This window comes from Neltuma alba, unplaced genomic scaffold (assembly GCF_004799145.2).
Source record: "Neltuma alba isolate B1F8T4 unplaced genomic scaffold, ASM479914v2 tig00002863_pilon, whole genome shotgun sequence".
Classification (NCBI taxonomy): domain Eukaryota; kingdom Viridiplantae; phylum Streptophyta; class Magnoliopsida; order Fabales; family Fabaceae; genus Neltuma; species Neltuma alba.
This window is the reverse complement of record NW_021633048.1, coordinates 146052-157604: the sequence shown is the minus strand read 5'-3', so window position 1 is coordinate 157604 and position 11553 is coordinate 146052. Positions and strand designations below refer to the sequence as shown.

General features: G+C 35.2%; 2 protein-coding genes across 3 annotated transcripts; both read left to right on the top strand.

The window, feature by feature from the left end:
• The first annotated feature begins 691 nt into the window (after window positions 1-691).
• On the top strand, window positions 692-4328 carry LOC114739539 (laccase-7-like). The gene is made up of 6 exons (XM_028927614.1): window positions 692-819; window positions 1241-1392; window positions 2276-2520; window positions 2631-2759; window positions 2870-3829; window positions 3924-4328. The coding sequence occupies exons 1-6, from the start codon at window positions 721-723 to the stop codon at window positions 4055-4057; spliced, it is 1719 nt and encodes a 572-aa protein (XP_028783447.1). The 5' UTR covers window positions 692-720; the 3' UTR covers window positions 4058-4328.
• Window positions 4329-5808: 1480 nt separating this feature from the next.
• LOC114739538 (laccase-7-like) lies at window positions 5809-9410 on the top strand. 2 transcript variants are annotated; one of them, XM_028927613.1, is made up of 6 exons: window positions 5809-5952; window positions 6321-6445; window positions 7115-7359; window positions 7449-7577; window positions 7931-8899; window positions 9005-9410. In XM_028927613.1, the coding sequence occupies exons 1-6, from the start codon at window positions 5854-5856 to the stop codon at window positions 9136-9138; spliced, it is 1701 nt and encodes a 566-aa protein (XP_028783446.1). In that variant the 5' UTR covers window positions 5809-5853; the 3' UTR covers window positions 9139-9410. The 2 variants fall into 2 exon arrangements, with proteins under 2 accessions (XP_028783446.1, XP_028783445.1); XM_028927612.1 differs by having other exon boundaries at window positions 6321-6472.
• Window positions 9411-11553: the final 2143 nt, after the last annotated feature.

The following is an 11553-nucleotide window of genomic DNA, read 5'->3' as shown; positions in this document are numbered from 1 at the left end:
TGGCTAGAAACCTAGCTTGCTTGAACGCGTAAAATGTATTGAAAATAATAATTTTTTTCAAGCAAAATTACAATGACCTATTGTTGCATTGTTCTAGCAAATTGATGAAGTAAAATCTTTTGCCAAATTTTTTAAAACATTGTTGTTGACCCGTAAGATATTAATTAGCTCCGTTGCAGTTAATTTCCTCCTTCTTTCCCACAATAAAACAAATTAAGATAATTACATTGTGGATATGTATATTAAACTTTAATGTGAACTGGTAAAAGTTGATGTCCCCTCGTTTTGAAACCAGGAAATCATAATTAAGATGCGATTGTTATGGCAGCATATGTATGATTAAATTTGGTGGTAAACTCATTATATATATATATATATGGGGCAGAGTCAGAAGCCCCAGAAATTCAAAGATTACGGTAATGTCTAGTAAAAGAAAAAGTATCTGACCAGCTTAATGCCACAATATTCTACTTGAGCCATATAATTTTCTTCGTTAGTTACCAACTTTTAAAGGATCTGATCGAAATTAGATGATGAATGTTTAGACTACGTAATGAGTCGAAAATTCAAAGCACCATTTTATTCTGAAGGCCCATTGGATTATGATGTTGAACACGCAATCGCATTAGTACTCAGGGACTCTATATATAGACAACACGAGAGAGAGACAGATCCATTAAAATATACAAAATCTTCATATACCATTGTCTCTTATTCATTATGAGAACTTCATCGTTGTTGTGTCTGTTATGGGCTCTTGCTCTTCTAGCTTCCTCTTCTTCTTTGGTTTCTGCTGATGTTGTGGAATACACGTGGGAAGTAAGTGCTAAAAGCTCCTTCATTCTCTTATATGATCTCTTCCATGGACGATATACTTAAATATCTGCTTGCATGTGTTTGGATTAAACGATCAGCATTGGATTCTGTTTCACAATAATGAGAATATCTAATCATACTTAATTTCTTTTATCCTTCATTACGATCTTCTGACTCTAAATATATCTTTTACATCATTCAATATATGATCATACCTATATACTCCCTCAGGTACGGTCTTATATATGACTCACATAAGGTTGGTTCGAAATATAAATAATTTTTTTTCTCCTGAAATTTTAAATTGCTCTTTTCATTTTCAGCCCCATTAAATACATGTTTTTACATTAACCATCATCACTTTCTCTTTTCATAAATAAGGTTTCATTTAGACAACATATAATACGAGTTTGGGCGTATGCAGGTCGCGAACGTGACAGTGACGAGGCTGTGTAATGAAAGGGTGATAGCTGCTGTTAATGGAAGCCTGCCAGGGCCGACCATTAACGTGCGAGAGGGTGACACTATTGTCATCCACGCCGTCAATAAGTCCCCCTACAATCTCACTATTCATTGGTACATATACTTAATTAAACTTCATTTTTATTTGCTTTTATATACTACCTCCAATTCTTAATATAAAAACTAATTTAACTTTCAATTTGGTCTTAAATATAAGATCCTAATCCGCTTTGTTTCTTATATTTATTTATTTTTTCTAAGATAGTCCATGTAATAATTGCATATGTTAAAGGTTTCATCAAATGTGAGTGCTAGTTAATATAATTAATTAGTAATGATATTTTAGGAAAGATAATATATATTTATTACAAACAACTAATTTAACTAATTTTCATAATCTAGTCAAATTAATCAGCCAACTTTTAGAGATGCATGCGAAAAAAAAAACTTTTCTATGCTTGATTATTTCTGCCCTATATTTCTCCCCGGTCAATATGCTCAATCTAATCCTTGATTAGCAAGCTACGTAGGACAAACACATACGCCATGTGTAGTTTGACCTTAAGAACTGACTGATATAGACCTTTTTTTTCCTTGGGTGAAAGGTCATCTCACAACATTTCTGCCATAAATATATACTCTTCCGGTTCTTAATATAAGACCCATTTAACTAATTTGATGAGATTAAGAAAGTTAGGTAAGTTAGTTAATTATAATAAATGTGACACATTTTTCCTAAAACAATATAATCATCTTTCTTAATACCCCCTCTCTCTCTTCTACTTGATTATGGTTGAGGGAGTATCCATATGGGTAATTTAGAGAAAAATGATAAATATGAGAAATGGGTCTTATATTTAGGACCAAAACCAACTTAACAATTGGGTCCTATATAGGACCGGAGGAGTAATTATTATTATTCTAAACTTTCCCTATCAAACGCATGCATTTGTTAATAAAACTGGATGAGATTTGCTTAACATTTTATCGAACGCAGGCATGGAATATTTCAATTCATGAGCCAATGGGCAGATGGTCCTGAATACGTAACGCAATGTCCAATTCTGCCAGGAGGAAAATACACTTACAGATTTAATGTAACACGACAAGAAGGAACTCTGTGGTGGCATGCCCACTCTTCTTTCTTTCGTGCTTGGGTTTATGGAGCCCTCATCATTCGCCCTCGCTCGGGGAACTCTCACCCATTCCCTACACCTTACAAAGAAGTCCCCATAGTATTGGGTCGGTATATTTATTAATTAATAATATTTAGTTTTTTCTTCCTTTAAAAAAGTCATTTGAAAATAAAACAGACATTTTCTAATGATGAGAAGTTTGATTCAAAATTGCAGGTGAGTGGTATGATCGTAATGTCATGGGTGTTGAGGAAGAAGCAGTAGAATTTGGTGGTGCCCCAAGAATATCCGATGCTTTCACCGTTAATGGCTTGCCCGGACCTCTCTACAATTGCTCTCAAAATCGTACGTATGAATCATATAATATTTAGTTAAACACTCTCAAATTTTTATATATCCTGCTTTTGCCTTACTATGGTATTAATTAATTTAGTTTTCATGTAATATACATACAGAGACATTCCAACTTGACGTCCGCCATGGAAAGACCTACTTGTTGCGCATTATCAATGCTGCACTCAATGAGCACCTCTTCTTCAAGATAGCAAGTCACACCTTCACCGTCGTCGCCGTCGACGCCGCTTATACGAATCCCTACCACACCGATATCATCGTGGTGGCGCCGGGCCAAACCGTCGACGCCCTCCTGACCGCCAACCAAACGGTCGGCTCATATTTCATGGCTGCCACTCCTTACCAAACGCTAAACTTCACCTCCAACAACTCAACCACGACGGCCATTGTCGCTTACGAGGGATCCACCTCAAAGACACCCCTGATGCCAACCCTACCTGCCCATAACGACACACAAACGGCCAATAACTTCTACCTCAACATCACAGGGCTAGTTGGTGGCCCCCACTGGGTCCCAGTTCCTGAACAAGTGGACGAACACATGTTCATTACCGTAGGGCTCGGCCTCGACTACTGTAATCTCCCCAATAACACGTGTTGGGGTCCTAATAATAGAACGCGGTTGTCTGCGAGTATGAACAACGAATCGTTCGTGCTTCCCGAAGGACGAGGATTCTCCATGTTGGATGCATTCTACAGAAATGCCACAGGAGTTTACACCAAAGATTTTCCAGATCAGCCTCCTCTGGTGTTCAACTACACTGATCCAGGCGTTAACGACGTTCAAGCTCTGGCCTTTGCTCCAAAATCGACCAAGGTGAAGACTTTGAAGTTCAACTCGACGGTGCAGGTTGTGTTTCAGGACACGGCAATACTGGGAGCCGAGAACCATCCTATGCACATTCATGGATTCAATTTCCATGTTTTGGCTCAAGGGACTGGGAATTACAACGCCTCAAGAGATGAATCCAAGTTCAATCTTAAAGATCCTCAGATTCGTAACACTGTTGCTGTTCCATTCGGAGGCTGGTCTGTCATCAGATTCCAGGCAGATAATCCAGGTTCGATCATCTCTTCATTTAATTATTAGTAATATGGCCGACATTTTCTTGTTTAATGTACTGATTAATTTCTTGTATATATATGTGCGTGCAGGAATATGGTTGGTCCATTGTCATATTGATAATCACTTGACTTGGGGGTTAGCCATGGCTTTTGAGGTTGAGAATGGACCAACACCTGAAACTACACTTCCTCCTCCTCCAGCTGATCTTCCTACTCAGTGTTAAGTCCATCAATAATTATATATACACAAAATCATTCTATATCAATGCCCATTTATATATTGGAGTTAAAATAACATAAATGAATAAATATTTGTTTCAAGCTAAGTGTATTCATTTGTATATGTGTATTGTGGCCGGGCTCCTCATTTGATTTGTTTGTTTGGGAAGAGAGAGTGTAATAATGGGCAAACAGTTTAGCCCCTTCTTTCAACCACATTACCTGACTTGTTCACAACAATGAATTGAAATTAATTAATAATATCTACTTCGTTTACCTTTACCTGTACGCTAGTTATTATCTTCTTTAAGTTTATTCTCAATTGATGAATTTATTTTGCTTTCATTGGTAGTTAACATTATCTTGATGCTATATGTGGGTCTAGAAGTCTAAGCCTCTATTTATTTTTCTATTGTCAAATATACTAGGAGCATAAAACTTTTTCTGTCAAACAAGAGCTTCTGTAATCGCAAGCCAAATATCATATTAAAAAACAAATCAATTCTTAGAAATTAAAAAACTACCGATTTAGGACTCTACTATAAATTTTTTTGTCACTTCTAGAGGTGAATGCACAAATATATATGTGTCTATTATTGCTAATTAAGGTAGATCTCTGGGTAAAATACCAAATCATGAACGAAAAGTTACGACAAAATACCCAAATTATATGATTAGCTAATGGCTCAGACGTAACAGCAAATTAAATATATGCATGTGTGTAAAGAATATCATAATGTTTGAAAATATAATATAAGGAAACTTCAAACTTGGCGGTTTAAAGTCTAGCCAACCAAGCAAGAGTGGTCCCGGACCAAAATTCATCCAATTATAACCCATATAATGCATAGTAAAGAATAAAATGTTAATTATGACAGTAAGTTTGTGAGAACGCCAATAAAAAATACAATTACACAAACGGAGTCTACATTTTTTTCTTTAATTTATCTTCAGAATCGATGTAATTTTTTAAAATTTAATATACATACACGACGTAAATTTTCTGAAACAAAAAAAAAAAACCCACTATTTCTTTTTTGAAAAAAAAATGTATAATTTACTCAATAGCTAGCTGTAGGCAGAAACCTATATAGCTTGAACACACAATGTATTTATGACAATATTTTTTAGTAAAATTACTGTGGCCTATTTTGAATCGTCTCCACTCGACGAAATAAAATCTCTTGCCAAATTTGTTAAAAACTGAAATTGACCCCTCCATTATTATTTCAGTTTCTTCTTCTCTTGCACACCAAGACAAATTAAGATTATTGACCATTGTACACATACGACACACACACAATTTTCCAAAAACTTTATGGTTGCTTATCATACTTTTATTTGAACTGGTAAAAGTTGATGTTCCCTCATTTTGAATCCAGGAAAGTGTGTGTGGGTGTAGAACGCGATTGCTATATGGAAGCATATGTAAAATTAAATTTGGTACCAAACCCATAATATATCTCAGAGTCAAAAGCCCCTCGAAATTCAAAGTCTACGATAACAGCATAATAAAAATATCTGACAAGCTAATTACCATATTTTTTTTTCCTCCATGTCATTTTCTTCGTCCTTTACCAATTTAAAACAATTTTATTGAAAGATGATAGATGTTCATGTTACGTAATGCGTCGAAAATTCAAAGGACCGTTTTATTTCGATCTAATTAAGCCCATTGGATTTTTATATTACACACGCAATCACATTAGTCTGGGACTCTATAAAGATAAACGTATAACATCAATGAGACAGCTTCTTAAAATACAAAGCTCCATATCTCGATCTCCCTGTGATCTTCATCATGAGAACTTCTTCATTGTTATCTCTGGCATGGACTCTTGCCCTTCTAGCTTCCTCTTCTTCTTTGGTTTCTGCTGATGTAGTCGAATACACGTGGGAAGTAAGTGCTTAAAGCTCCTTCATTTTCTTATATATCTCTTTCATGGACTATATACTTAAAATCTCTGCTATCATACTTAATTTCTACTATGCGCATGGGTTCTCTACTGAGATAGGTGAAATCGGGGGGGGGGGGGGGAATTATTTAAATTTATATACAAAGACGGGAGAAACAGGATATATAAGTGAGGCCTTAGAAAAAGAATAAGTTATACTCGTCTTGTTACAATTTTATTGCTGTCCTAACATTTAGCAATCTAATTATTGTATCAGTTTGGCTGGTTGTGTTCTTCCTCTTGCTAGAATACCTGACATATAAACACATATATGTATTATTGTTAAGTACGATATGTGATTGGATGCATGCAGGTAGCGAACGTGACAATGCAGAGACTCTGCGAAGAAACAGAAATAGCTGCAGTTAACGGAATGTTGCCCGGACCAACCATTAACGTACGAGAGGGTGACACTGTTATCGTCCACGCCGTCAATAAGTCACCCTACAACCTCACTATTCATTGGTATATACATAAATAGATATAATAAGCTTTTTTGTGTTTGCAGTAAAAAGGGGGGAAAAACAGTATCTGTTCGATTATTTCTACGCTTTCTCTGACGATCTCCCCTCGGTCAACTTGATCTATCTAATCTTAACTAAGAAGTTACACGTTAGAGGAAAAAATAAAGACACCATATAGTTTGACCTTAAGAATTGACTAATACATATAGTTATCTGATAACATTTTCTGCTATATAAATCACTTTCATGAAATAGCTTTTACGGTTATTCTAAAATTTCCCTATCGAATACACGTCTGTGTTTATTTCTTTTCTAACAGATTAAAATCTCAATTTTTTGTCCACCTGGTCATCCTCAAAAATAATCCCAATTACAAAATATAAAATTAAATAGACCAGATTTAATAGACTATTACAGTTCGGCAGAGAGTTTCATTCTCGTCTCTCTACCTTGAAGTTTGCAGGAAGCCGTTCATTTTTTTTTTTTTAATTTTTGACCTGGGGAAGCCGTTGATCAATGTAAAGGTTTTATTAAAATTTAGGTGAGGAATGATTGAAGATCAATACAATGTTATAGGAGCAAATTTGGCTTTGGATGTTATAATTTATATGAGATTTTGCTTATAACATATTATAAAACGCAGGCATGGAATACTTCAGCTGATGAGTCAATGGGCAGATGGTCCTGAATTTGTAACGCAATGTGCAATCCTACCAGGAAGAAACTACACTTACAGATTTAATGTAACACAACAAGAAGGAACTCTGTGGTGGCATGCCCACTCTTCTTTCCTTCGTGCTTGGGTCTATGGGGCCCTCATCATTCGCCCTCGCCTGGGAAACTCTTACCCTTTCCCTACACCTCACCAAGAAGTCCCCATAGTATTGGGTCTGTATATTTAGTTATTAATATTTAGTTTTTCCTCCTTAAAAAAAAATCATTTGAAAAGATGAAAAGACATTGTCAATGATGAGCAGGTGAGTGGTGGAATGCTAATGTGATAGAAGTTGAGGAGGAAGCAGTGGAATTTGGTGGTGCTCCCAATATATCCGACGCTTTCACCATTAATGGCTTGCCTGGAGCTCTCTATAATTGCTCCCAAAATCGTAAGTCAAACATTCGACCTTATCAATAATTTCTAGTCCTTAATATAAGACCTAGTTGACTAATTCGTGGAGATTAAGAAAATTAGTTATTTATTATAAATAGCTATTTTTCCTAAAATACTTTTGTTGATAATATATATTAGCTAGAATTACCATTTGATGAAACATTTAACATGTTTAACTACTATAAGGACTACTTTTTAAAAAATAAATAAATATAAAAGAAAAAATGGATTGAGATCTTATATTTATGACCAAATTAAAAGTTAAATAAGTTTTTATATTAAGCATGCTAGTTGTATATATATTTGCTGCTTTTGTCTTACCATGATCTTAATTTTCGTACATTCCAGAGACATTCCGCTTTGAGGTGCAACAGGGAAACACCTACTTATTGCGAATCATCAATGCTGCACTCAATGAACACCTCTTCTTCAAGATAGCAAGTCACACCTTCACCGTAGTCGCCGTCGACGCCGCATATACGAATCACTACCACACCGATATCATCGTGGTGGCGCCAGGCCAAACCGTCGACGCCCTCCTCACCGCCAACCAAACGGTCGGCTCATACTTTATGGCGGCCACTCCTTACAGTACCCTAAATGAGTCGGTGACTCCCGTGGCTGACACGACCACAGTAGGCATTGTCGTTTACAACGGATCCACCTCAACCACACCCCTGATGCCAATCCTACCCGTCCGTAACGACACACAAACGGCCAACAATTTCTACCTCAGCATCACAGGGCTAGCTGGCGGCCCCCACTGGGTCCCCGTTCCAGAAGACGTGAACGAACACATGTTCATCACTGTCGGACTCGCTCTTGACTTCTGTAACCTACCGAATGACACATGTCGGGGACCGGCTGGTTTGCGCTTGTCTTCGAGCATGAACAATGAATCTTTCGTGTTACCCAGTGGACGAGGACTCTCCATGTTGGATGCATTCTACAGAAATGCTACTACTGGAGTTTACACCAAAGATTTTCCAGATAATCCTCCTTTGGTGTTTGATTACACTGATCCAAGTCTTAACAATAATCTAAGTTTAGCCTTTGCTCCGAAATCCACCAAGGTCAAGACGTTAAGATTCAACTCGACAGTGCAGATTGTGTTTCAGAACACAGCCATACTGGCGGCTGAGAACCATCCTATGCACATTCATGGATTCAATTTCCATGTTTTGGCTCAAGGGACTGGCAATTACAACGCTTCAAGAGATGAATCCCAGTTCAATCTTGTGGATCCTCAGATTCGTAACACAGTTGCTGTTCCATTCGCAGGCTGGTCCGTCGTCAGATTCCAAGCGAATAATCCAGGTTTTGATCATCCCTTTCATTTAATTATCAATATATCATCAGACATATTCTTGTATTATCAATTTATAGTTGACCTAATCAATTTTCTGGTATACATATGTGCAGGAATATGGTTGGTGCATTGTCATATTGATAATCACTTGTCTTGGGGGCTTACAATGGCTTTTGAGGTTGAGAATGGACCAACACCTGAAACTACACTTCCTCCTCCTCCAGCTGATCTTCCCACTCAGTGCTAAGTCCATCAACTATATATACAAAATCATCATTTTATATATGCATACCCATATATAACGTTCGAGTTTAAAGTAAAATGAATAATGATATAAAGATTATTGTTTGTGTATTCGTTTGTATATTTGTGATGTGGGTTCCTAATTTCATTTGTTTGATTGGGAAGAGAGGTAGCGTAGTAATAAAGGGCAAACAGTTAGCCTCTTGTTTCTGCCACATTACTTGACCGGTTCACATCATTGGAATTAATATAATATCCACTTCATTATCTTTATCCGCATATATGCTGGCTATTATCTTGTTTGATTCTCAAGTAATCAATTGATTTTGCTTTCATTAATAATTAAAATTATCTTGATGTTATATGTTGATGTCGAAACCGAAGCTTCTATTTATTTTCTCTTTTCAAAATAATAGTAGCAGAAGACTTTTTCTTTCAAACAAGAGCTTCTGTAATAACAAAATATTATATCAAAAAAATAAAGTCAACCTTTAGAAATTGATAAATTTTATTTTGAAAAAATTATTGGTTAATAGGACTAATATATCTATTATTCCTCCGGTCCTTAATATAAGACCCATTTAACTAATTTGAGTAGATTAAGAAAGTTAGATAAGTTAGTTAATTATAAGAAATATGACACGTTTTGCCTAAAACATCATAATTATCTTTCTTAATACCCCCTCTCTTTCTTCTACTTGATTATGGTTGAGGGAGTATTCATAGGGGTAATTTATAAAAAATTGATAAATATGAAAAATAGGCCTTATATTTAGGACCAAAACCAACTCAACAATTGGGTCCTATATTAAGGACCGGAGGAGTACTTATAATTATGCAGTATATAATACCCTTCCGCTCTTATTTTTAAGGTAGAAAGAAAATTTTTCTGGACTTATTTATAAATCACTTCATTAAAATTTTAGCATGAATATTCTATTTATCTTTCATTTATTATAGTGTTAATAGTTAATTTTTTGAAAGGTGTATATACTAAATAGTAGTAAATTTATAAAGTTGTATTCTAATAAAGAGTTAATACAGTTTAAAGTTTTTCTTGATCTATATTAAATATGCTGGAAGTGCTTTATAAATAAGATTAAAGGAGTAGAATGTTAATTACTAGGGTAATTAAGTCTGTGGGAGGACTGACATGATCATGAAATTAATTATGATTCGTGGAAAATGCTAAGGTTCAATTTTGCTAGACGTATGATATACACTGTGCCTTGCTCATCGTTCTTTTCTTTTTTCTTTTTTTAATTTCAAACTTTAAGTTCCTTGACTTTGTTCCATCCTTTCCTAATTTGCAGAAGATCAATCCTTGACTTTTTTTTTTGTTTTTAATCTTCTACGTTGTTTGCTTCCTTCTGTACGTAAATACATATGCTCACGCATTTGAATTTTTGTATGCATTATTTTTTTTATGAATTTTGTTGTATTTGGTCAGGGCCTGTTATTATTTTTTTCACAAAAAAGAGTATACAATACGTCGTGGTCTAAAACAGTAGTCAATTAATTATTTTTCTACAATATTGTTCCAGCTAGATGAAAGCAAAGTAGCATACAAATTCATTTTTTGCAAATGCGATGAAATCAAATCACTGGCCGCCCTGAAGAAATGGTGAATTGTTTTAATGTCTGGGTAATGAAGAATGATTAACTTGGAACACGAAAATATTTAGATTATTATGACCATAGTTGCGTGTATTCTGCACTAACCTCCCCCTTTATTAAATTCTCTACATGTCTTATTCATAATGACTATAACGATTGTTATATACGATAAGGGTATGATATGATCATCTTATACGTCATATAAAATGATGATGATATACTAATCTGTCATAAATGAGGGGGATTTTAAATATAGCAAACGTACACATTCACAATCACACTGAAGTTCAAAACGAAGACTTTATATTAAACTAGAACAATAACTAGATAAGTAATGTATTATTACTCATCAAGTTCAGGCCTTAGGCCTGAATCCTGAAGGTTATTTATTGGGTTAATGTCCAATTTTGTTAAGAAATTTTTCACATAAAAGTTAGGGGCATGCTAAAGATTTTGGTAGATCAATATTGCTTAATTAGAAAGTGTAAGAAAAGAGCAGTATTGTTTCTATTTGCTAAAAATATTAAAGATTAGCATTAGTTTTTAAATGGTTAGGACGATTTTACTTCTTCGTTTTTGGAATATTTTTAAAATGATACTGATTCAACAAAAACTCATAACTATACTCGGTTTCAAAAACTCTGGGGGTAAAATTAAACCTTAGCCTTCATTTATTTGGTTATCAGAAATTTCCACGAAGAGTTCTGATTTGGGACGTTCATAGACGGATCCATATGCTTTAGTTTCCGTGAGGCCCAGTCATGAACAGGACATAGTTAAAGCTTGAGCATACTTCCAAAGC

Coding starts and splice junctions, on each gene's coding strand:
- LOC114739539 (XM_028927614.1), top strand. CDS start 721: ATGAGAACTTCATCGTTGTTGTGTCTGTTATGGGCTCTTGCTCTTCTA. Junction 2,521..2,630: donor AGAAGTCCCCATAGTATTGG/GTCGGTATATTT, acceptor TCAAAATTGCAG/GTGAGTGGTATGATCGTAAT. Junction 3,830..3,923: donor ATTCCAGGCAGATAATCCAG/GTTCGATCATCT, acceptor ATGTGCGTGCAG/GAATATGGTTGGTCCATTGT.
- LOC114739538 (XM_028927612.1), top strand. CDS start 5,854: ATGAGAACTTCTTCATTGTTATCTCTGGCATGGACTCTTGCCCTTCTA. Junction 7,578..7,930: donor CTATAATTGCTCCCAAAATC/GTAAGTCAAACA, acceptor CGTACATTCCAG/AGACATTCCGCTTTGAGGTG. Junction 8,900..9,004: donor ATTCCAAGCGAATAATCCAG/GTTTTGATCATC, acceptor ACATATGTGCAG/GAATATGGTTGGTGCATTGT.